The following is a 23,622-nucleotide window of genomic DNA, read 5'->3' on the forward strand; positions in this document are numbered from 1 at the left end:
CTGAGAGCTGCAGGGATGTCCTTTCTGCTGCCTCAGCTCAGAAACAGCTGCAGGAGCATGAAGGACCAGGACAGACCTGGCAGCCGGGACTGCCCAGCACAAGGACTGAGATTTTACACATGATCACAAATATTCTCTTTTCTGCTGAGCTTGCACTGCACCCTCCTTCATGCACATGTCCTTCTGTGCCATGCAGTCATTCTGGGATCCTGCCAGACAGAAAAGTGCAGCATGCACACAAGCTCCCTCAGTCTCCCCCCTTCTTGGCGGTGTGTACAAATATCCAAAACCCTACTCCTGGCTGAGCTGGCTAGAGCTGCACATTCACTCAGCTGCTGAGACCACAGCCACAAAAGGTGCAAGTAAATGTGCAAATCCTCGGGCAGGAAAACCTCAGCTCACTGGACACACACAGGGTACAGGTATACTACAGGAGGATTCCCTAATCTCTCCTAACTCCCATCTGGCAAGACCAGCAATCTGTTTGCTCTGACAATCAGTGCATTTTCGTTTCAGAAAACTAAAATCTGCAGTGGTTTTACAGGCGGCTCAGCTTGACCTCCCTCCTGATACATTTCTCCCCACCCCGCTGTGAAGTGTGCAGAGCCAAGCGCCATCCTGTCCCCAGCACAGCTGGGACTCACTATTCAAAAGGGAGAGGATCACTCTACAGGGTAGTTAAATGCTACAAGGTAGTTTAATTCCTTTTTTTAGCGCTCAATCCGGATCAATCACCTTGCTTGCAAGTGGGAGTGAACTCAATCCAGAAGTGAATGCTCTCAGCTTTCATGAACTGTTAGGGTACTTAAGACCAAATCCATCAAGACAGAGGGTGCCTTTGACTTCTTATGCAGTCAGCTGCTGCCCAGCAGGACAAGGACTAGAATTCCCCATAAGAGACAGTTTGACTCTGTAATGACTTACAAATGACAGAGAAAACATCCTTCATCCATTTGCTAGTACCTCAAATACAGAACTCTGCATCTGGCAGAAAACAAGCCACAGCCTATTAGTGCACACTGCAGCCTCTAACAATTTACTTTTATTATTTGCAAGACTAATAATAGGAAAGATGGGTGCTAATGTCTTCACAAACAACTCGATGGGTGAGGGTCTTTAGGACAAACGGGTGTTAATGTCTTTGAGATGGGTCTTAATGTCTCTACCAGCCTCAAGCTGAAAGTTTCTTACAGAACCCATACAATTTGACTACAGCCTAAACTCCTAAACTTTATGGTAATAGAAAAATGGGTCAGCAAAGCCTGTTGCAGAACCTACATACTTTGGGAGAAAATGACAAATGTTCAAGGCAGCTCGGGAAGGCTGTACCTCAGCCAATGGGAAAGGTAGAGGGCAACATGCAGCCAGGAGTTTAGGATAGAAGAAGGCTCAGTCTTCCAAAACCCCAGTGGACTCTCCCTCCCCTTATTCAAATAAAGTTGCAGGACTCCTCTGTCTCCTTTATGGACACTGGCTTTTTATAGCATGGTTTTGTGCACAATAACTAGCATCAAAATTTACATAAACGGTTTTAATGTGCAAGACAGCCAGTACCTTCAATCACAAGTACAAGAATAACCCTTCAAATACTCCTTTACAGGCAACACATCAAATACTATAGAAAGGTGCAAACAATTAAGAACAAGACATTTGGGATTTCTTCAAGAAGATGAAAATGCACACAAAAACTCTACAGAGGCACCATTTAAACATACGACCTTCATTCAGAGCAAAAAAGGAGGTTACCTGCATGGGAAGCTAACCAGGCATTTCACAGTACTTCAAAGCCATTTCTAGTCATAACATTTCCTTCATTAGTAGGCAGTTTATTTCACCAAATAAACTTTTTTATTTTCTTTTTTAAGGGACTGAACTAGCAAAGGCTTCGCACACATAATTCTTGTTTCTGTTTGCCATGATTTTGTATGTTTGTAGCCATCCTCCTAGATAGCAGGCAGCTGGAAGAAAGGTTCAGTTCCCCTACCTGTTTCACAGCATTGTTTGTACACATAAGTACTGTGATAGTTTTCTGTTGGGGGTGAATTTTACCTATTTAGGGGCCAGGGATTCAGCCCTCAATATGCAAAATATTTAGCCTGCTGTATTACAGTAATATTTGGTATTAAAATAAGCAAAAACCAATAATCAGAGCATACTCTAAAACCTACATGTATAAACATAGAATACAAACGGATTTGCTTATTTCACATACTTCCTAGTGCTGGGCCTCAATATTTTGTTTACCAGTAAGTGATTCAATAAATATCTAAAAAATATTTTTACCATGAAAACAATGAGAACAGAGCAATTTGAGATACAAAAAACCTTATAAAATTAGTGCAAATCAATATATTTAAGGATACAGTATCTGCACAGTATAATTAAATGTACAAGTAAAGTATTTTCTATTTTTATGCTGTATTTAAAGAGACCAATAAAGTTGGTACAAAAGAAAAACTTTACTTTCTTCTACTTTATGTACAAAATTCTTGTTAATCCTAGCTGATCTAGGATACTTTGAAGAGAACTTTATCATCCCAGTAATATCGAACTACATGTGTTTATCAACTAGCTCCAAAAAGGACTTCCATTATTCCTCCTGGATGCAACACACAGTCCCACTGGCACAGTGAGCCCTCTCATATGCACAACCTTCTGCCTGTCGTTGTGGTCACTCAGTGAGAATTTAAACTTCTATACCAGTTACAGCACTCCCTATCCTCAGCAGTCCTTCAGTACAGGCTTTTTGATAAGCTTCCTAGTTAAAATTTCACATTGATACAGAACGCAACTTTCTTAAGAATTGAAAATGTCTCACTGACCACACTCCTGCATTGCTTGTGTGGGTAGTGAGACATGGAGGATGACACCTTCCAGTCCTCCCGTGGAAGCAAAGCCCCTTCCCTGCAGACCAGGAAAAGAATTTTATGTGTAGAGTTTTAGGCACTGAGGAGTCCTGGTATCACTTTACATTAATCCAACATAAAGCCAGGAGGAAGCAGACAAGCCCACCCTTCATTTCAATGTTCTCTGCAAAGATTCACCTGGCCAGGACCAGAGAAGTTCAGGGAAATACAGAAAGAAGAGACCACTGCTGCGATTGTGTTTGCCTCTGGCCTGCTCTAAGCCTACAATGAAACACCTCTGTGAGGCCACTTGACTGCTCATTATCTACCCAATGGCTCACTGATATTTATGAATATAACCATGTTTGGTCCTCCAAACTCTTGAGAAGACAAAATCAACTGCTAGGTGGGATATCAGGCCTGAGTATATCTTACCACACCCCACTTCTCTTCCTCTGGGCTAACCAGCATCCAGCACCCTCTGGAAGAGGTGGTCTCACAGTCCTGGAGCTCTCAGTCTCCCAGCAGCTAAATGATTTAAAACAGCTCTTTGTTCGTCCAGCAGCCAGTATCTCTGAGAAGTTCACATTTAAACAGAACATCACTAAAAGACAGGTTAAGAGTAAGTAGACCATACACCTATGGTCATCTGTCCAAACAACACGAACAGGTTAAATCAGCTTTGAGAAATGTACCTGATAAAAACAACCCTTACACAGGCCTTGATACAGATTGTACCAGGCAGTCCATAGGCATTGGAGACGCAGAAACACTCCTCACAGTGATATTTGTGCACAAAGGGGTTTTGGGAGGTAGAATTCCATCCTGTCTTTAGAGATTACAGTATTATGGGAGGAGAGAGAGAATGGCACCAGGGTGTACCCTGTCCCCTGTGTTTTGTCACATGCCCTGGGTCCAGAAACCAGACCTACCCCAAGAGCCACTGCAGGTGTCACCTCCTGCGCTGTGCACACAGCAACGCACAAACAGAAACACACAGACTGAAACACACAATGAGCTGGTCCAGGACACGTCCGTGGGGCTCCTGACTAGTGAGCAGCATGAATCTTCATGTGGAAGTTGCAATCCTCCTGCTGGGGGAAGTGCTGGCCACACACGGAGCAGGTGCAGCCCTTGTCCTTGCTGTGCGTGCGCCGCACGTGGCTGTCGTGGGCCGCGTGCGAGGCGAAGGCTTTGCCGCAGTGCTTGCACTTGAAGGGCTTCTCCCCCGAGTGCTGCCGGATGTGAGTGCGCAGGATGCTGGATGCTGTGAACGCCTGAAAGGGCAGGGATCGTCAAGGGCAGGGCAGGAAAGGAAATGGAGTTGCAAGTAATTTGCTTTCACACGTGCAATCCCCACCTTCAGGTAACCCAGACCCCATCAGAAGCACATTACCCTGAAAATTAAGTCCTGAAATAGCTCACGTTTCCACTCCTCAGGCAAGCGGAAAAAAATATTGAAAACTCCCAGCAAGGAGGAATCAGAAGACAACAGCTATTGCTATACAGATGTGGATGACTCCGTGGAGATATATGAAGCTCAGAGAAAGATTTCTGACCAAAGACACCAGTAAATATCTTCTATGCCAGAGGGAAGAAGTCAATACTACCTTAATTAACTTTGCAGCTCATTTATGTGTGGGAAACATAATGCAGGCTTTCCTTACAGTTTTTGTTTTTTAAATTAAACCCTTTGACTGTCTTGGGATTCAGCTGCTAAAATTCATCTACATAGTCTACCATACATCATTTACAGGTTCATTTTCCCTGCTCCATCATACTCTTCTCTTTCTGCTGGCAGAGTTTCCAGCCAGTTTCCCCACCACTAACACTTTTGAGTAGCAAAGTCATAAAGACTTCTCCATTTGGGGATAAAACTCATTAAAATTTGAGCAGGAATGTTGTAAAATTGCTCATATTTTCCCCATTTTTTCTTATCCAAAGAGAATTTCAGGCCCTTCACTATTTACAGACCACACAAAATAAATACTTTCTAATAAGTTTTCAGGGCAAACAGCAATACATCTTAGAGACCCTTTCACTAGGAACCTTAGAGAACAAAAAGACCACAGATTCCTATACATAAGTCCTTAGAGGTGTATATCAAGGGCAAAAATATATTTTGGGGAGAGAATGGTGATGCTGACCCAGCACTGTTCCTTTAATCTCACAGTGTTCCTGAAGTAAGTGACCACTGATTTCCAGCAAAGGAGCTGGAAAAGCAAAGCCACTGTTAGAGGTGGAAGAGGAAAAGAATTGTAATTGCATAGGAGGAACCAGTGAGGATTCATTAAAACAGACCCTGGTTTTCCAGCCTCAGTAATTATGGCTATGTCCTAGGATAGCTACATCCTGCAGCCTGAGGACAAACAGTTTAATCTAATCCAATCCACAGCAGTCCAACCAGAACTGGCTGGGGACTGGTCAAGAGTCCCAAAACATCTCTTTACAGAGCAACCTATAAAGCTCTGCCACCTCCTCTTGTGATCAGAAGATTAAGGATGAGATTTCATCCTAATCTCTGATGATAAGAAGTATGTTCAGGATGATCACGGGGAGACAAAAAATATAATAGCCAAAAGGAGTTTCCTCTAAGGGCACTTCAGCAAGACACTTCATCTTTGTGTTAGTCCAGCCAGTCATACAGAAAACTTCTCTCTGCAAAATCAGTAGCAGGTTACCACTGCTGATGGGGTTTCTGTATTGCATGGACACTCCACAGCACTGGGAGCTCTACCAATATTCATCATACAGCAGCCTGTGCATCCACTTGCTGTCTGCTGTGAGAGCTGCCAGCACTTTCACAGGGAGAGCTCATCTGAATCATCCCTGTTGTGATGGGCAGTAACAGAAGAGCATATCTTTGATCAGGGCTGTATGGTTCTCCTTGTATTCTTTTTTAAGTGAAATCTCAATGCCCATCTGTCCACAACAGCCTTGATATTTCAAGGTAAGCATGCACAAATCCATATTGTGCAGGTTCAGTTTATAGACCAAATCTGTTTATTGCAGTACAGAAGCAGTGTCAATAACACCAAAAATTATCTATCTGATGAAGAAGTGGGATACTGGATATAGCTGCATGCTTTGGATGGTATTTGAAAAGCTCTCAAGCTTCCCTAGACCTTATTTCTGCAGCAGATCACTGAGCTGGTATGAACCACAGATTCCATGTCAGATGGGACCAGACCCTGTTTCTTAAGTCTCATCCAGTCCTGTCACCTTACCTCACAGCTGCCCAGAATATACACCCACTCATCTGGTTACTAGTTCAATAAAAAGCATTTTCTTAAAAGAAAACAGAGAAGAAACAAAGCACAGCAGAGGGAGGGATGGGGCAGGGCTTTGCCTTACCTTGTTGCAGTAGACACATTTGTAGGGGCGCTCCCCAGAGTGAACCCTCATGTGTTTGTTCAGGCTGGAGGATTGAGAAAAGCTCTTCCCACACACAGAGCACTGGGGGGGGAAAAAAAGGAATAAAGTTAAAAGGAAGCATGTAACCACATAGCTAAAAGGAAAAATTAAGTATGTGGATGATGTGCACATTTCTTACATATAATCCAAATATACACATGTATTTATGTACTCATGTGTAAACAAAATAGCAATTTTAACTGCAATAAATTGAAATACCTGAATGTTTAGTCTGATTTTAAGAACAAATTTATCTGCATATGTACATATATATATTAAAACCATGCAAAATTTCAAATAATTTCTGTTAAAATTGTTTCAATAAAAAATTGTTATTTTACAGAACAGACAATATTGATTTTCAGTAATAAAATCTATAAACTTCCGTAAAATAATTTTTAAAAATATATAAATCAAGCCCCCGTTTTAATTTTTTTCCCTAAAAAATAAACTATCTAAAAAATAAAATAAGCTTAAATTTACCAAGGCAAGGGAAAGGAAAAGGAATTACGTGGCATTTAATACCTCATATTTAATGGAAAACTTTTTCTCTGTTACGAATTCCGTGCAGATATTCTGACATTGTAATAGTCAATAGCCATTTTAGTTACAAAATGTTTTTTTCTGAAAAAAATAGACATTGTAGGATGATCTATAAAACAGGTATTTGGAGAATTTTGAGGACTGATTTAACTGTGCTATTTCAAGCACTAGAACTTGCCCTTCTCAGGCTTTTAGAAAAAGTCTGATTTTCCATTCCCAGTGCTGCTAGAGAAAACTGGTGCTAGAAGCAAGGTGTTTGGTGGAGATGAGTAAAGCATTTTAAAGATTTGCTTTCAACAATTGAAAATCTGCTTCACACTGAATGTAAAACTTTTAAGCCCTGTTTGGTCCAACAGACACAGATAAAGCTGTCAGACTCTTCTCAGACCGAAGGGTGGGGTGTGGGAAACAGACATGAGACATCTCTCCCCTCAGCCTGGACAAGCCAAGCATCTTAAACACAAGTTAACTTCACACTGTGTAAGAAAAGGAGCAACGTTCATATGCAACCACACAAAAAACCCAGGAGAAATTTTCTTTTTAAACTGAGACTGTGGAGTTTTTCTTTTCCCAACCTAAACCCATTAAATTTCCTTAACCAAGCTTTGCTGCACATGACAAGCTCTTCCTGGGCAGTCCCACCAGGAAACTGCCAGGGAAACTGGAGGAACAACGTTATCAGCATCTTATCTGGACCAAAAAAAAAAGATTATTAAGTACCTCAGAATAGCCAGTGACTGTGGAGAGACCCGGGAGCAGGCTCACCTTGTGAGGTCTGTGCTTTTCGTGAACGTGGAGAATATGGATCCTCAGCCTGTCTCTTTTTTCAAAGGATCGGTCACAAAGGTGACAAGGAAATTTGCGGTCCCCTTGGTCCACGCAGCGGGTGTACTTGAGGTGTTTGTCCCGGTAGTACTTGTAGGCAAAAACTTTGCCGCAGCGCTCACACTTGAAGCTCTCCTCGGCTTCTGTACAGCAGAAGGGAAAGTGCCACGTCTCCGTTACACCACGGCAAAAGGGATTCAGACCAGATCTGCATCCTTGTCAGAGCTGGGATCCCTACGGGGAATTCTGAGTCTCTCAGGGGGCAACGACTGTAAACTGATGCTGGCAATATCATTAACAAAATACGTGCCGCATCTCCGGAGCGTTCGCAGTGCTCCTCTTGTCTTTTTAAAGGAGGGGAACAAACGAGACCCCACAGCCTGCTGAAATTATTCGGTTTAGCCACTAACTTCACCAAAACCAGGATTTCATCCTTGTATATCCATAAATAGCAAGAAAACATGTGAAGAAACAATTCAGAGTCCCACATAAAAACTTCCCCCCGTATGCAACCATTGTGAGATATTTCTTATAAAGAATTGTCCGCAAATTTGACCTATCATCCCCAAAGGAAAAAAAAAATTGCACACCTTTTCTATCGTTTTCGAATAACTATCGAACAAAATAACATATTTATTTGACTTTTTTAAAAATTTCAATTCATTGTTTACCACTGAATTTAGGAAAAACACCAGAAAAATTTCAGGCGTTTATACATTCTTTTCTGTCTTTAATAAAAGTAGCTTTAGCTTAAGCCTTAAAATGAAATTAACAATTTAGCATCTGTTAAATTAGACACTTCAAGCCAACAGGTACAAAATTTTCCATGCCAAATTTTCATGCAAATTTGCTTCTCCCCCTTTCTGCTGCACTGGGCTGACCCATCCCTTCCCTGCTCCAGCTTTTCCCGCACTGGCACAAATCTGTTTTCTCCATACATAAATTTTGCTTATAAGATCATACTTTCTGTACATTACAAGTAGAACTACCCTCCCTCACCCTGGCGTAAAGTCCATTTGACATTTCTTTTGCAAGCAAAGGGGATCGGAACGACTTCAGCCTGCCTCATTTACTGAGAGCGTTAATTACACGAAAGTCAGGTGTGCAATCCTAAGATGGAACAGGACCAAAGGTGGAATAACCCCGAAAAGCCCATTTCCTCCCAAAACGGGACCCTGAACAACGGCGCTGAGGGCCGAGGCAAGCTCAGCCCAGGACCACCAGATGTTTTACAATCGTCAGACCAAAGAACACTTTAAACTCCCCGAGGAACCGCGGACTGGGAGCGGACTGACGGCGGAATAAAGAGGAGCCTCTTGCTCCGCGCTGCCGGCAGCCCTTGGTGCAAACTCCCGGATTCCCGGTGCCGAGGGGAAGCTGCTGCTTCGGGATGCTGGATGCCGCAGGAAGGGGCGGCCGGGGATTGGCTCCCTGGGAGAGCGGGCGGCCAGACCCGAGGGACCGGGGCTGCGGGACCACCGCCCCCGCGGCAGGACCGGTCACCACCACCGCCTCATCGCAGGGTCGGGGAAGCCTTTAAAGTAAAACGCTGGACAAAGGTGGTGCTTGTGTTTCTTTACCTCCCCTCGTGTGAATCTAATCCAGACCAGGCACACGTCCGTGGGAATAAGGGGCAGTGTCGTTCAAGGGGTTGCTGGCAGGCTCACCTTCGGGGTGCTGCGGGGGCTTCTTCCCCTCCGCCATGCCCTTCAAGCTGATGGGGATGCCCAGAAATTGCACGTAGCAGTCGCCGTACCACACCAGCAGCTCCTGGTTCGGGAAGATTTCCTTGCAGGTCTCGTAGAAGATTTGTCCCTGGCACTGGATAGCCGTCAAATTCTGCTCCTCGGGGAACCTGGCGCAGTTCACCAGGGACATCCAGTTACCAGCGGCGCCCTTCCCGTCGATAAAGTGGCTCAGGCCACCGTATTCAAAGATCTGGCGAGCAGAGAAAAAAAGGATCAGGTTTGACCTTCCGTACACGTCCCGCTCTCACCAGTCCCACCACCCACACTGGGCCGAACCCCTCTTGCAGGCTACGGTAGAGGGGACGCCAAAAACCTCGCCCCGGCCCCGCGCTGGGGGTGCGGGGTGAGCCCGACGGTGCCTCCGCTACCTCCCACATCAGCGAGTTGTCGTCGTAAGTCTTGATCTCGCTCGTGTTGACCACTTTGCCTTGGAAAGGGCCGAAGCGGACTCCTTTCGGGATGGGGTCGGTACAGAAGACTCCGAGCTGGGACACGTCCCCGTAGGCCACCCGCAGCACCGAGAGCCCTGCGGGTGACAGGGGGCTGAGCGCGGCTCGGGCGGGCGGCCGGGCGGGCGCGGCGGTGCGGGACACCTACCTTCGGGCAGCTGCAGCGAGTCCCGGTCGAGCAGCGGGGCGGCGGAGTCCGCAGCGCCTGCAGAAGAGGAACCCCCTCTTCAGGAGCGGGTCCTACCTCCCCGACAAAGGCCGCAGCCCGAATCACCCCCGGCTTTTTCCAGGTGTGGGCTCGTAACGCAAGAAAACCACAGGGAAGATAAGTCCGACGTGCCCCCGGGGATGCCGCTTGAGCCTGGCCGCCTGCCCCCTTTTTGGGACAGTCTCCGAACCCTCCCGCACACCTGGCTGCGAGGAGCGAGCTGCCGCCCAGGGCCGCCCTGTGTCCCTCTCACCGCAGTCAAATACCCCCTTACCCGAGCTGGCGGGGGACACCCGGAGCCCCGAGATGGCGTGGAGATTGCCGGCCGGCTGGCTGCTCCGGAGTGCCCCGTAGAGCACGGCGTTGAGCTCCTCCTCGGTGAAGTGGTACCTGTAGCTCTGCCCCGCCGCCCCGTCTGCCCCCGGGCTGCGGGCAGCCCTGCGCGGGGGGCTCGGGTAGGGCGGCGAGAGCGACCCCGGGGCCCCCGTCCCGAGCGCCGGGCCCTCACTGGGAGGGAAGGGGGCCGGCAGCCTGGTGTAGACGGGCAAAGGAAGGCTGGGGAAAGGGTCGGTGGGCAGAGGGGGCGGCTGGCTCAGGAAAGCGGGGACCCTGCTGAAGGTGAATGGAGGCAGAGGCGGCGAGGAGGAAACCAGCTCGCCCAGGGGTTTCAGGGGCTGGAAGAAGTCGGGGGCCGTCTCGAAGTAATGGGCGGGTGGGAGGAAAGAGGGGTAGTAGGAGGCGAGGCCGGCGGGGCTTATCCCGAGAGAGTCTCTGCCGTCTCCGGGGAGCGACTCGCCGGCTAGGGACAGAGCCATGTCGGGAAGATCCAGGCAGGGAAGAAGGGGGCAGACACCTGGGTGCTGCCGGCGCGGGGTCCCTCTGCAGGGCGGGACGGAAGCCAGGGAACTGCCCTCGCCGTCGGGGGGAGCGGGCCAGCCCCTGCCCGCCCCCCGCGGCTATATCGGCCCGAGGAGCGGGGCGGGGAGGGCGGGCACGGCCGGCGGCGGCCCTGGGGCTCACACAGCCCCGGGGGCGGGCGGGGGTGCTGCCCCGACCGGCACGGCTACCCCGGGGCGGAGCCACGGCTCCTCACGGAGCGGCCGGGCCGCCCCTCCCCACCTCGGGGTAGGGGAGGGGAGGGGAGGGAGGGGGGCGGGTGGTTGGTCCGGCCTCCCGGACCCCCCTTCCCACCGCCTGCCCTGCCCTCCGCCGCTGCAGGCCCCGGCCCGGCCGCAGCCTGGTGGGCTCTGCCTCGCCCCAGGGCAGCAGGCCGGGCTGCGGGGCAGGACACGGGGCTCCCACACAGTGTCTTGGGTGTGGTTTGAATACGGAAAGGCAGAAAACACCTCTGAAACTCCAGAGACCTGAACACACAGGAGCAGCGCAGTCTTAGCGACTGCAGGCTTCGCGGGCACAGCTGAGGCGCTTTGACTCTAGCCTGGGGCCTCCTGTTGGGTGCTTAGCTGGGCTCCTGCTGGGGTTTTCATGGCTCCATGGCCAGCCCTATGCTATCCTGCCCAGGATGGGACCAGAGGAAAACACCTGACCCTTGCCTCCTGCAGAGGTGTTGGGTCTATGGTTTCATTCCGGCTTTTTATAGGGTTTTCTCCTGCCTTCCTTCCAGGTGGATACATGGCAAAATTGCAATGAAAAGGGGGCTTGGAAGGGGCTGGAGGATCTCAGGGGCCCAGGTGTTCACTCTGCAGTGTCATCCCTGCTGGTGCAGAGAGATGGAGAAATCATCAGCCCAGGCCAAAATCTCATACAGCGTGTGTTACTGCAGAGCTCCCTCTTGAGCAGCTCATTCCAGCCTGGGTGACACTGCACACGCAGGCATGGAGGGAAGGGACAGGATGGGCTCTGCTGCACTGTGGAGAGCTCGGGGACTTGCACCCAGGGGTCTCTCTCAGAGAGAGGCAGCATAGGGCTCCCTGGGACACAGCAGAGCATGAGCCAAGCTGCACACAGACACAGCTGGAGTGGGGAACATAGCCAGGCTTAGCTCCTGGAATTTTAAATGCCATTTCAGTGGTTATATTTGGTGTGCTATAAAACTTAATTAGTATAGCTCCATGTGATCCTGTGTAAAATCTTGTCTTCATCCCAAAGAAGGGATGTGCTGGAAGCACTTGAAGCAGCCCCAGAGAGAGAAATCTCAGCTCCAGACAGTCACTGCCTGCACTCGACCAGAGGTGAAACCATCCTTTCAATCCTGATTTCTTATCTGGCCTGAATTAAGTGCTCTGAAATAGAGTTTGAGAAAGAATCACTGGATGCCAGGGGCAACAGGGGTGTTTCCTTCAGGCACTGCACTTCCTGTTTACCACAGTCTTTCCTTTACAATCTCCCTTTATTTTTTCACTCAGGACATAAATGCTTAAACAGCAAACACGAGCACACAACCCCACTGGAGAGAGACAGAGAGCTGATCCAGTCTCCCTCAGCTCTCAAGATCCCTTCCACAGCCAGTCCAACACATCTCTGTCCCCAGAGTTGAGCAGAAACATTTCTGTAGTCTGCATTAAACGTACTGGGCTAATTCTCCTACCTACAACCTCATTCTCCATCCCAACTTCTGCAAGACAAAAGTATTAAATACACGAGGGAAGCTAATATGCACAAGTCTTAAGGTGAAAGTAGGAATGAAGCCTTATAAAACTTGCTTGAGATAGTTCCTTAGCTTAAATGACCTGATTTTTTAGTTGTCTTTTCAGTTTTAGTTTTTTTTCCCCTAATTTTCTCTGCTTTGTGCCAAACCTCTGTAATTTGTAAAACAGAATTGATGCTATAGTGCTTTAGGTAACAGTTTCAGCCAGGCATTTCAACACAACTTTATTGATGCATCAGTAGCATAAAAGTAGTACCAGCTTTAATCTGATATACAGGAATAAGTCTTTGAGCTCTGATTGCACAGAAAGGTTTGAGTTATATTTAGAATTTAAGTGTTGCCAGTGAATCTGGAATCTTTTGACGATGCTGTGTTCAGGTATCACAGCAAAGGAAGAGGGAGAGGTACTAGGGGAGACATTCTCACATTAGAGATTCAGGAGAAATGAAGTCAAAAAAGTACAACATAAAATTTTAAATTGAATTGTAGACACTACCAGAAACAAAAGGTTTCCTTTTTCTAGAAGCCTGATGACACAGAGTCCAGGAGAGGAAAAGAGCTTGAAGCACCATTGCCACTATATTGCAGATTAATCTTTAGATGCTTTAACATTCTCTAAGAGGGTAAAGGCATTTAGTGCATTAAAAAAGTCATGACCTCGGGGGAGGGGGGGAAGCACAAGGGCAGCCTTGCAGATGCACCCCCAACAGTCCAGTCAGCACTGTGGACAGCCCCAGCTCAGAGGGCCTCCCTTCCCTGATTTTATGTCGTATTACAAAGTAATCAGAGAAATCTATTAGCCTCCCTTCCCTGCTGCATGATTTTGGAGTGTATTCCTTTGCACTGATGTGGGGATGCACGATTAAGACAAGTGCCAAGGGACATCCCTACAGGCTGCTTGCATAGCATTCAGTCACCTCTCAGTTTGGACACCAGTGAGTTCTTCATCAATCTTACATCCACTCTACATCTCCTTTACTCCAGGTTTAAAGCAGCCTGCCTCCTACACATTCCCAAACACACAAGTTACACCTGTGAGCATGCCTATAGTCCCCCAAAGACTACAGTGCCACAGCACTCCCTGATGCTCATCTGCCCACGTGTGGCCTCCCTGTGCCCCAGCACCTACACCGATACTCAGCTGCAGCATGGACACGGGAATCCCAGCAATGACACCAGATGCTGCCATGGAAATAACCTGAATTGCAATTTAGATGAGGTCAGAGCAGAAACAGTTTATTGCTATAGAAGAGGAGAGGTAGCAGAAGAGCAACTCAATCTGCTGGTGGACTATTAAAAAACAGGGAAACAACATTAAGGTGATTCAACTTTCCTCTTCCTGTACCAGCTGTATCTTTAGATACAGCAGCATTTCAATGGTGTTACCATTTGTTCTGTCACTTCACAAAAGTAATTAATTGTTCTCAACTAATATCAAGTACACTGAGACAGTGTAAAATAGACAGTAGACAATGTACAGTGTACAATGTACAGTAGACAATTAACTGAAAAATACATGCACAAGAAAGAGGTGGGGAAGCCAGTCTAAAATTTGGATCAAACCAATCCTGTCAGAGAGATGCAATCCTCTTCCCTTTGTTGGAGTGTGTCACTGAGTGAACACACAAGCAAAGCCAGGAATATCTGTTGTTATTGTGTTTTAAAGACACTTTGCCAACAGTTTGCAGGGAGCTGAATAAATTACTCCAGTCAGGATCACTGTGGGACCTTCTAGCATCCTGAGTAGTTGAAGTATAGCCTGGAAATTGGATGGGAGAGACACTTTTCATGTTTCCTCCTCTGTCTTCACAGGAATATCTCCTAGCGAGAAATTCCTGGGCACATCACAGAAGTTGGAGCAGCTTCACCTCCCCAGCAGTTGTATGGGACTGGGAGAATGTCTTGGTTTCCCCAGTCTTTGCTAAGAATGCTTCTTCATCCTTAAATGAAGTCTCAGTGAGTGGTGGTTGAGTAGTTTAGAGCATATTCAGTTAGGAACTGACACATTCCAAGCAAAGTTTCTGCTGCTGTGTGAACTAGCTTTACCTGTGGCTGTCTGGTGGAAAAACGGTCTGAATGCTCTCAGCTCCTTTCTTTGCACAGAGCCACCCTTTCATCATGGAGTGTTTCTCCCTTTAGTGCCTAATTTCAGGGGAGGTGGGGGAAACACCAATTGGATGGCATTCAAACTGTCACTTGGCCTGTCCCCTGCACTCAAACTGCTGCTGTTAAAGCCAGAACCTTTTAATGATCCACAGAAGAATTCCAGCTCCTTGGGGGTGGAGGAATAACAGAACATTCATCCCATTGGAGCAGGGAGCTATCTGAGCATCCTTGGACATAGTGACCTCTTGTGCTCCTGACAATCACAGTGGCTGACTCTGGATTTTCCTGCCCACCCTCCCTCATGTGTAAGAATGATGACAGCATTTGTCTAATGACAGCAGCCATGGTTTGCAGGTTCACCCAGCAGCAAAGCTGAGCACAAATGCCAGAGACACAGACACAGGATGCATACACAGAGGATGCTGACACATTCAGTCACACAGATTGCCATGAACAAGGTGCTACCCTCAACCGCAACCACTTGTGGTACCCATGTAAGAAATAAACACAGCTAAGTTTCCACCTCTTCTTTAACTGACAGAGCTTTATGTTCACTGATGAAAACACATCATGCCCTCCCTTTCTAGGCTCACAAACACTGGTTCATGGATGGCCTCTCTCTGGGCACAGCCCTTCTGCCTGCTCAGTATCCCTGCCTACAGTCCCAGCCCTCACATGGAGCTTTTCAGGTCCTTTACTTGCTGGCTGGTGCAGCTGGATGCACCAAACATGCACACTCACACAACTGTCCCTTGAGCACTCCACCACGTTCATATGGCAGGGTACAGTTGTCAGATTTCACTCTTTCAGGCAGAATGTTCTGTTTCAGCCACCATCAAATGTTTCTCTAACTGTCCTTTAAAATCCTCTTCTTGATCTTAATTTTTTTTTTCCTCCTGAGTGCCTCTCAAACTTCTGATTAGAGATTCTGGTTTTTTTTTTTGTTTTTCCAGCCTCCTCATACAAATTGAAAAATACCACTGAAAAAAACCCACTGAAACTGAGGAATTTCAGCCTCTGGACTCCAAGATGCTCCTTAAACTTAAACCCTGTAAGGCAATCAAGTGTGGTTTTTTCATCCCCAAGGTAAGTATACAGAACAAGAGCCTGAAGAGAAGAAACAAGATGTCCTGGTCACAACATCTGGCTTAAGCCCACCATGCTGGCTGAGGCTGGAGTTATTAGCAGCAGTAACAAAGGAGGCTCAGACTAGAACCTAAGTCTGAGAAGGGTTAATGGGTTCCATCATACCACCGGAGTCTTTAACTCTAGGTGTGGTTTCTTCTTCAGCTGAGAGATGTCCCATGAACCTGTCCTGAAGTGGCAAAGAGCTCAATGCCCAGCTCTGAAGGACCACTGTTCATACAGGTTCACTCACACTAATTCCAACTTGGACCTTTCCTGACCTACATCTCCTAAGGACTTCATCAATTTGTGTTCATTCTTCCTTCTTTTAGCTGACTTAGAAGTATGACCTCTTACTGTGGTTCTGAACTGACCTGTGTTAAAAGCTGGAGTTCAGCTGAAGTGCCAGCAGGGATTTCAACAAGGTGGTATTACACAAGTCATACCTACTCACTGCATGCACACAGCTGACAGAATCACTCCAGGTGATTCTGCTTTCTTCAGGACAAGAACTAATCCATCAGGAAGGTTTCACTGTCATCACTGTTCCAGGAGACAGGGTGTGAATTCAGTCAAGAGGCCCACTTGAGCTGTACTTGGCATCTCTATCTCCACATTTCTCAGTCCAAGAACCAAGGCAGAGGGCTGATACCACTGGCTGCTCTCTGCCCTTGCCATAGCCTGAGCCCAAGCACGCATGACATGTAGCCTTCCTTTTAACACTGGAACACACATAAAGAACTGTAAATGGTGACCAACAAACTGGGGAACAATTAATGACTACCAGGCATCCCTGTTCTATCCCTGTGAAAAATCCAGTCTGCGAGACTCAGTGCACAGTTTACCAGATGTACCTTCAAAAGGCAGAGCCACTTTTTCTTTGGCCCTGGCATCGGGTCAGAAGAACTTGTCCATATGTCACATGCACTGGTCTCTGTCAACAGAGCTTGATCTAGAAAGTAAAAGGCAGTGCTTCTCTTTCATAAAGCCAGTTGCATCAGAGGTCATCATTAGCTCATCATATTTTGATGCCAGGAGTCTTAGCTAGAACTTTTGTACCTTCTTTTCAATATTAATTAACTATAAGAACATCTAAAGGCGAGGGTCCCATTGGAAACATTTTGCTTCTTACTACATGGACCTTTTCTCTGCTTGCTTGTGACTCCACATTGGGAAGAAACTTCCCTTCCTTGCAATGTAATGTGACCTTAGTTTCCTCATACCACCACTATTTTGCTGAAAATAAGAGAACTGCAGGATAAGCCTTGTTTTGGTTGGAATGGCAAAACATTACCAGTGTTTGAAGGTCTATAAAATAACTTCAATTTCTAAAATTTTTAATATAGTTTTTCCACTTCATCCATTTCTCAGAGACAACATAAGATCATTCTTTACATTGTACATTCTGGAATGCTACAAGCATTCTTATTGGGTTTTGTTTGTTTGGGTTTTTTTTTTTTTTTAAATTGACCAATCAAACCTTTTCAATTGTCTTAAATCCACCGTTTGGCATAGCAAGGAGAACAAGCCTGTAACTCTTCTCATCTCCACATTTGAGGTCTGCCTCTGCTGACACTGCCATGAAACATGCCCATTTCATCCTGACTGATTAAAAAAAAAGTACTCATAATGAACTGTTCTCATATTAAGCCATGTGATAAACATTTTCAGTCAACACAGTCCTGAAAAGATGAAAGGACTTGCAAGTAACAACTAGCTAGAATATAAATTCACTACCAGTGCCTGCTGCCTTTTTAAAACCTAGCAATCCATCTACCCTCCAGTGCTTTAGTGCTACATCTTATACCCTTCCACGAACAAATGAAGACACAACAGAAACCTGTTGAAATCTCTAAAGCCATGTAAAACCCGAAGGCATTAAAATTTATTAAATGATGCAATAACAACAGAATTCTTTATTTACAATAGCATTATTTAACATCAAATAAGCAAATAGCATCAGCAAAGCAATATTAACTTGCATAAATGTATTTAAAATTTCTCTGAATATATCTACCTTTGCATAAACTGCTAACACTAGAAATACAAACATCAATGCAGGTGAACAAAGTGATGTTCAGAGTCAACTCCGTTTTGAAAATAAATCACAACCTGAAACACTGTAAGCTTTCTCCTGAAGAACCATAGTTTATATATTGCTTAATTTTACCCTTGTATAATCTTTTCATATACACACATCTCAGATGCAACTTCATGATGAACTGTACAAATAAAACCCACAAATGACATAAAGGGAAAAAAAATTAAATGACAGTAAATGTTTGAAGAAATGTGTCCATCATCTCTATTGAACAACATAAAGATTAAGTGATGATGCACTTATTCCAAAATTGTACACAATTCACTATACAAATATAATACATCAGACAGCTATGTAGGAATATACAAGACTTAAAAACAGATCTAAGGCATTATGCTAGATTTTAGCATTTTGAGGTTCTTGCACATAGCTTTTACCTGTAGTAAGAAACTTAAAAGATTTTGTTTTAGTCTACAAAGAAACACCAGGGAGAAAATTCTAATTAAAATCAAAGCCACTACAGTAAATTTTCTTTTGTGCAGAGAATGCTTTTGCTCTTAGGCAGCATACTACCATACAAATACTAGAAAACTTTTAAATTCACACCAACAATTAATGGCTTAAGTTGCATTTCAAAACTGATTGTGTATCTTTGGGTTCTGCAAGTGGAGCTGTGCCACCCATTTCTTCTGTTAAGCCCATATGAATTCCGCTTTTAAACAAAGATTAAAAAATGTATTGTATAAACTGCAAAAACATTGCTTTTAATTAATACAGGCCCAAAGGGATACCGGTGTGGGACAATATTTTAAGGATTGAGTACAAATTAACTCCTTGTAGCAAAACAGCTCACTTCACTTTTTAAACTCACCACATTACATGAACACTTAAACGGGTCGTACGACCATGTATATATGCTTATTTTTCACATTATGCGCCTTTCACATTTAATAATGTAAATAGAACACTGATTAATTGTTCTCTTAAAACAAAATCCAAGTACTTTCTCTGACAAATTTACTGTATACAGGATGAAAAATACTGATAATGAAGGGAATTGATTTGGCTTTTTTGTTTCTATAGTGATCAATATGATCAGAAGATTCCTTCACTCACTTTTCTCTTTCATTACTTAGAAGACGACAAAAGTCACAATGAACCCAAACGGAGCCAATGTGATAGGTACAATCTCCTTTCTTTCAAAATGGCAATGGATGATGAAATATCATAATCACTACAGATAAGGGTTTGCAGGTCTGTTGTGAAATGGGACAAATTTAAACTATTTTTTTCCACTGTGAAAAAGAATAATCTATCTGCAGAGGTTACGGTTAAGAACAAAAAAATAATGGAATAGCAACAAAATTATTTTTAAACTCATTTACACTTTGTGGTGCATGAAATTAATTCCTTAAAATTTATACATTTCTTATGTAAGTAATTTTCTTGTCAGATACATAATGCAAGTTCAAGACCAATGTTGTAGTAATGAGGCTGTGGAGGTTAGGGCTGATGGTTATTTTTGTTTCCCATCAGCAGGTCAAAGAATGGCTCAGCTGACTAAACATTCTGTTTGAGTTCAGCAACAGAACGGTGACAGCTGAAAAAGTGTTGCTTCTCCAAAATGGTGGCACTGTTTTCTCTAAGAACAAACACAGAAACAGCCTTTGTCATATTTTCCTCAGCCTTAACATAGCATAGCTGCTATTTTATTTGAACTCCCACCTGAATACCAAAACAAATTAAATGACAACAAGACAAACCTTTCAATCCCAAAAGGCAGGGCTGATGAGATATTATAAAATGCATTGCATTTTACATTTCATCAAAAAAATTTGCATTCAGGTTAGAAAGTTTGTGGATTAGTGTCCTGGTTCCGGCCAGGATAGGGTTAACTTTTGCAGAAGCCAGGAGAGGGCATGGCTAGGACCCGGAGGTTATTCTGCAACACCTCACATCATTGCCTCATTGCCGGGGCAGGGGAAGGGAGTCTCTTCCCAGGAGAAGGGCTCTCTTCTGGATCAGCGCAGTGGCGGAGGGAGCATCGGGCATGTCCTGGGTTTCCGTGAGAATCTCTTCTCTTTCTTGTACCCTCTGTCACTAGTACTGTAGTTGTTACTGTTTTCTTATCTCATTGCTGTTTCCAGGAAATTGTTCTCATCTCAACCCGTGATCTTTACCTTTTGTGCCTCCAATTCTCCTCTCCAGCCCTCCATAGGGAAAGATGGAGGTGGAGGGAGCGGGCTCACAGTTTGGAGAGTCTCAGTGGGAGCACTGAATTACAGAATACCATTCCTAAACAATTAGGAACCAGTGGAAAGAAAACAGGTCAAACTCATCAATTTCTTAATATTACAAGTCCTCAGAAACTGATGTCAGTATAGTAAAAGATTATTCAAACCACAGTGGGCAAGGAAAAAAACCAACACACCTTAACAGTGGCCTGCTTAGTAACAGTTTTTCTAAGATTTGTTACGAAAGGATATAAACATACAAAAATCAAGAACTGGTTCCTACAGTGGCTGCATATAATATAGGTTAATTAAATGGTATTATGAGCAGAATCACAAGGCTTAGAAAATGAGAAGTCTCAAGCCTACAAATTAGGTCTAATCAAGGCATTGTGATCCTTTACAAAACACTTTTCCAGGAGACACACACGGCTAAGAAGATATCTAATTTAATACTGAAGTACCTCATTTGGAATCAACTTCACAACATGTATATCTCACAAAAATTATACAAGTAAAACACTTAAGTTTTCAACTTAAATTATTGCTTGTTTACATATAAACTGGATTTTATGTACCTTACAAAACGTCTTCATAGTCCACACTGCTTTAAAATAATCAGAAACATGATAGTGGTGAAGTCTGTAGTGATATCTGCTATAGGTATTACAGGAATTGTTATTTTCCCAGCTAAGGGGATGGGAACCAGAAATTATCATGCTTTAAAGCAGGTATCTTTGATATTATGCACCAATTCTGCCACTACCATAATCATTACATGCATTACCATTGAACTTTGCTGTTCAGCATCCAGTAACTGGCTGAGCAGATGCTGGAAACACACCTAAGGAAATAAAGGAGTAACCTGTTTTTTAATTATACTAGAAAGAGTAAGATGACAGAGGTCAGGAGAGCCAGGTTAAAAAAAAAAAACATATTTGCTGATTGTTAGGAATTTAATTAAATGAGAATGTAACCAACTTGTATGTTTGGATTAATGACTTGCATCATAAACACTACCACAAAACCCAACCAAATCACCCCTTATAAACAGCCCTCTCACAGGGTAGTTTTCATCTTTTTCACAACTTTAACCCCATTCAAAATTGGTCTGTATAGTTTTCTGCATCAGTTGATCTTCTCTGACTTGCTGTCAGTGGAACATGCTAGTTGGAGGTCTCTAAATGTACCAGACGTTGCTTCTATGCCCTCCTCCATGCCTCCTCTCCGCCCCAAAATGCAGGCCTTAGTCTAAAACACCAGTTTTCAGACAGAACTGAATCCTTTGCACCAGACTGTGTAAGCCAGGGAAAACAAAGCAAAAAAACCCCAAGGTCTAGAACTAAACAGAAACAGAACGAGAGCATGGTTGTTTTTCCTTAAATACATACATTTAAATACATTCAATCTGACATGGTTTATGAAAATTGCCTGTCAACATTTACTTTGCAGGAGAGATCTAAGTTGCACTAAGGTGAATGCAGTGAACAGACTGAGCAATGTCTGTACGCTAGCTTCAGACTGTCAAAGAAGAGGCTGCTCTTCGGCAAGGATCCCCGCTCCCCTCGGGAAGGCAGGGCTGAGTCCTGTTGGCAGCAGGCAGCCGCCGGGGCTGGCAGCTCCGCGGGGACACGACAAACAGACACAGCTCTTCAAACTGGTAAGGGTTTGGGGCCGTAAGCCCAGTCAGCTGAAGAAAGGAGCAACCAAACCACCCTCAGGGTCAGCAATATTTCTGCAAAAGAAGAGAAAATGGGGGAAAAACAAATTAATTTTTCCTGCTGGGATACTGAGGATGGACAGGTCAATGAGATCTGGGATGCTGGAGTGCAACATCCACTGGCAACTGTGCATGACTGTAATGCTTTACACCTGAAATTTAATTGGAATTTATGAAGCTAAACTATTCTTTGTGTACACTGATACAATTGACCAGTGATTTAGTTCCTTTGATATCAGTGTTGGTTTGATTTCACTGCATTCTTAGGTCCTTAATTCATTTAAATTATCCTGGATGTTATAATAAATCAAGGTCATCCACCTCTTGTAAACTCCAGCTGAAGGCATAGCAACAGAATTTAAAAGAAGTCTCATTCTCAGAATATGTGCAAAAATCTCTCTTAGTGCTGCATCACTGTCAAAGGAAACAACTGCCCTGGCTCACTTTTCCTTCCAAGACTCATAATGAAAAAGGGAATAAAGAAGTAAAGCCAGCTTCAGCTACAGATCCCTAGAGATGTTTTTTACCTCATACTTAATACCCTTGTGATGTCTTTACACAAATATAGTACAAACTGGTTTCAGCTGAGTTGATTATCTTCCTTCTTATTCACAAAAACATCAGGATGTGGTTTTCACAGTTGTTTTAAGACTACTCCTTCCACTGGCTGCAGTCTGTGACTTTCTGTTTTCCTCTCCTTGTAAATGCCTGCTCCCATGGGGTGCTGTGGTCAGTCAGGTCAGAGAGTCAATCCAGCCAAACCCATTTTCCCCCTCCCCTGGGGTGCTTTTCACTCACATCCCATGGCTCTGGCTGTAGAGCAGCTCTTTGCTCACAGCTTCCTGTCATGCATGAGGAAGGCCCTGTTTGCTCAGGGACAGTGCTGGTGGCTAGGCAGCTTTCTCACCAGTCCACGTGCATGCTGCTAGGCTGCCTTCTGGAAGCTGCCTGTACTGTGCTTTGGACCTTACCACACCTTCCTCAGCACTCTCACAAGGCCTAGAAATATAGCTCTGCTGACAATATCAGTGTCAAGAATTATCCTGCAAGGCAGGAAAGCAAGGTCCTACGTTTTGTACATCTCCTATTCCCAGCTTAGCTGGTGTAGCTGGAGCTCCTTGGGTGTGACCAGCACTGAGTCCTGATCGTGGCTCCTCCTTCCTTCATCACAGCACAGAGACACCACACTCACACCCCTCATGCCCTGACTAATACGGACAAACTAAACTTTGACTCCTGACTCCTCTTTCTAACATGCTGAGAGGCAGTTCACTAACCACCTGTTAGTGGTTTTTGAAGTGAAAAGAAAAATGAAAATCCAAAGATGTCCTTATTGTCAGTGTGGACATTTAGGAAACAGTATCTCCAGAGAGCTACTAAATAAACACTCCCATTATACAAGTGAATTGAAAAAAATTATGTAACTCAAAACTTCACAACCTGAAGTTTCTTAAAGGAAAAAAAAAAGCTTTTTAGGAGTACTTTATGGCTCAGCTGCATGAAAAAAACAGCTGTTTAACCTCTATTACAGTTCAAAGTTCAGTGAAAGGTATTTATAGAGCATATGAACTGCATTTTTATTGACAGAGGTACATTAGTAGAATAAACATAAAATCACAAAGTGCCGTCTGATGTACCTTTCCAAAATAGTGAGAGGTTTGAAGAAGTTGCTTTTCTTCAGGTGAAATAAAGCTTCCCTTATGCATTGCTACTGTCCCTCTCATTATCATAGCACTGACTCTGTTATTATAATTTTAC

At 44.7% G+C, this 23,622-nt stretch overlaps 2 protein-coding genes and 1 long non-coding RNA gene across 6 annotated transcripts in view; 1 reads left to right on the top strand and 2 right to left on the bottom strand.

The window, feature by feature from the left end:
* Nucleotides 1-1,516: 1,516 nt before the first annotated feature.
* On the bottom strand, nucleotides 1,517-10,891 carry PRDM14 (PR/SET domain 14). Its single transcript, XM_064388893.1, is given in 7 exon segments — nucleotides 1,517-4,123; nucleotides 6,201-6,302; nucleotides 7,569-7,771; nucleotides 9,296-9,566; nucleotides 9,745-10,065; nucleotides 10,234-10,520; nucleotides 10,611-10,891. Coding segments are annotated over 7 exon segments (1,650 nt in total). The 5' UTR covers nucleotides 10,849-10,891; the 3' UTR covers nucleotides 1,517-3,895.
* On the top strand, nucleotides 10,456-19,203 carry LOC135280715 (uncharacterized). 2 transcript variants are annotated; one of them, XR_010347575.1, is made up of 3 exons: nucleotides 10,456-10,488; nucleotides 12,143-12,225; nucleotides 15,701-19,203. It is a non-coding gene; the product is annotated as an uncharacterized LOC135280715 (long non-coding RNA). The 2 variants fall into 2 exon arrangements; XR_010347574.1 differs by lacking the exon at nucleotides 10,456-10,488 and having other exon boundaries at nucleotides 11,642-12,225.
* NCOA2 (nuclear receptor coactivator 2) overlaps nucleotides 17,716-23,622 on the bottom strand; it is a 188,130-nt gene continuing 182,223 nt past the window's right edge. For all 3 annotated transcript variants that reach the window (XM_064388841.1, XM_064388832.1, XM_064388847.1), the window contains one exon: nucleotides 17,716-21,879. In XM_064388841.1, coding sequence (XP_064244911.1) covers nucleotides 21,868-21,879 — 12 coding nt within the window. In that variant the 3' untranslated portion in view covers nucleotides 17,716-21,867. The remainder of the gene's footprint in view (nucleotides 21,880-23,622) is intronic.

This window comes from Passer domesticus, chromosome 1 (assembly GCF_036417665.1).
Source record: "Passer domesticus isolate bPasDom1 chromosome 1, bPasDom1.hap1, whole genome shotgun sequence".
NCBI classification, from domain to species: Eukaryota; Metazoa; Chordata; class Aves; order Passeriformes; family Passeridae; genus Passer; species Passer domesticus.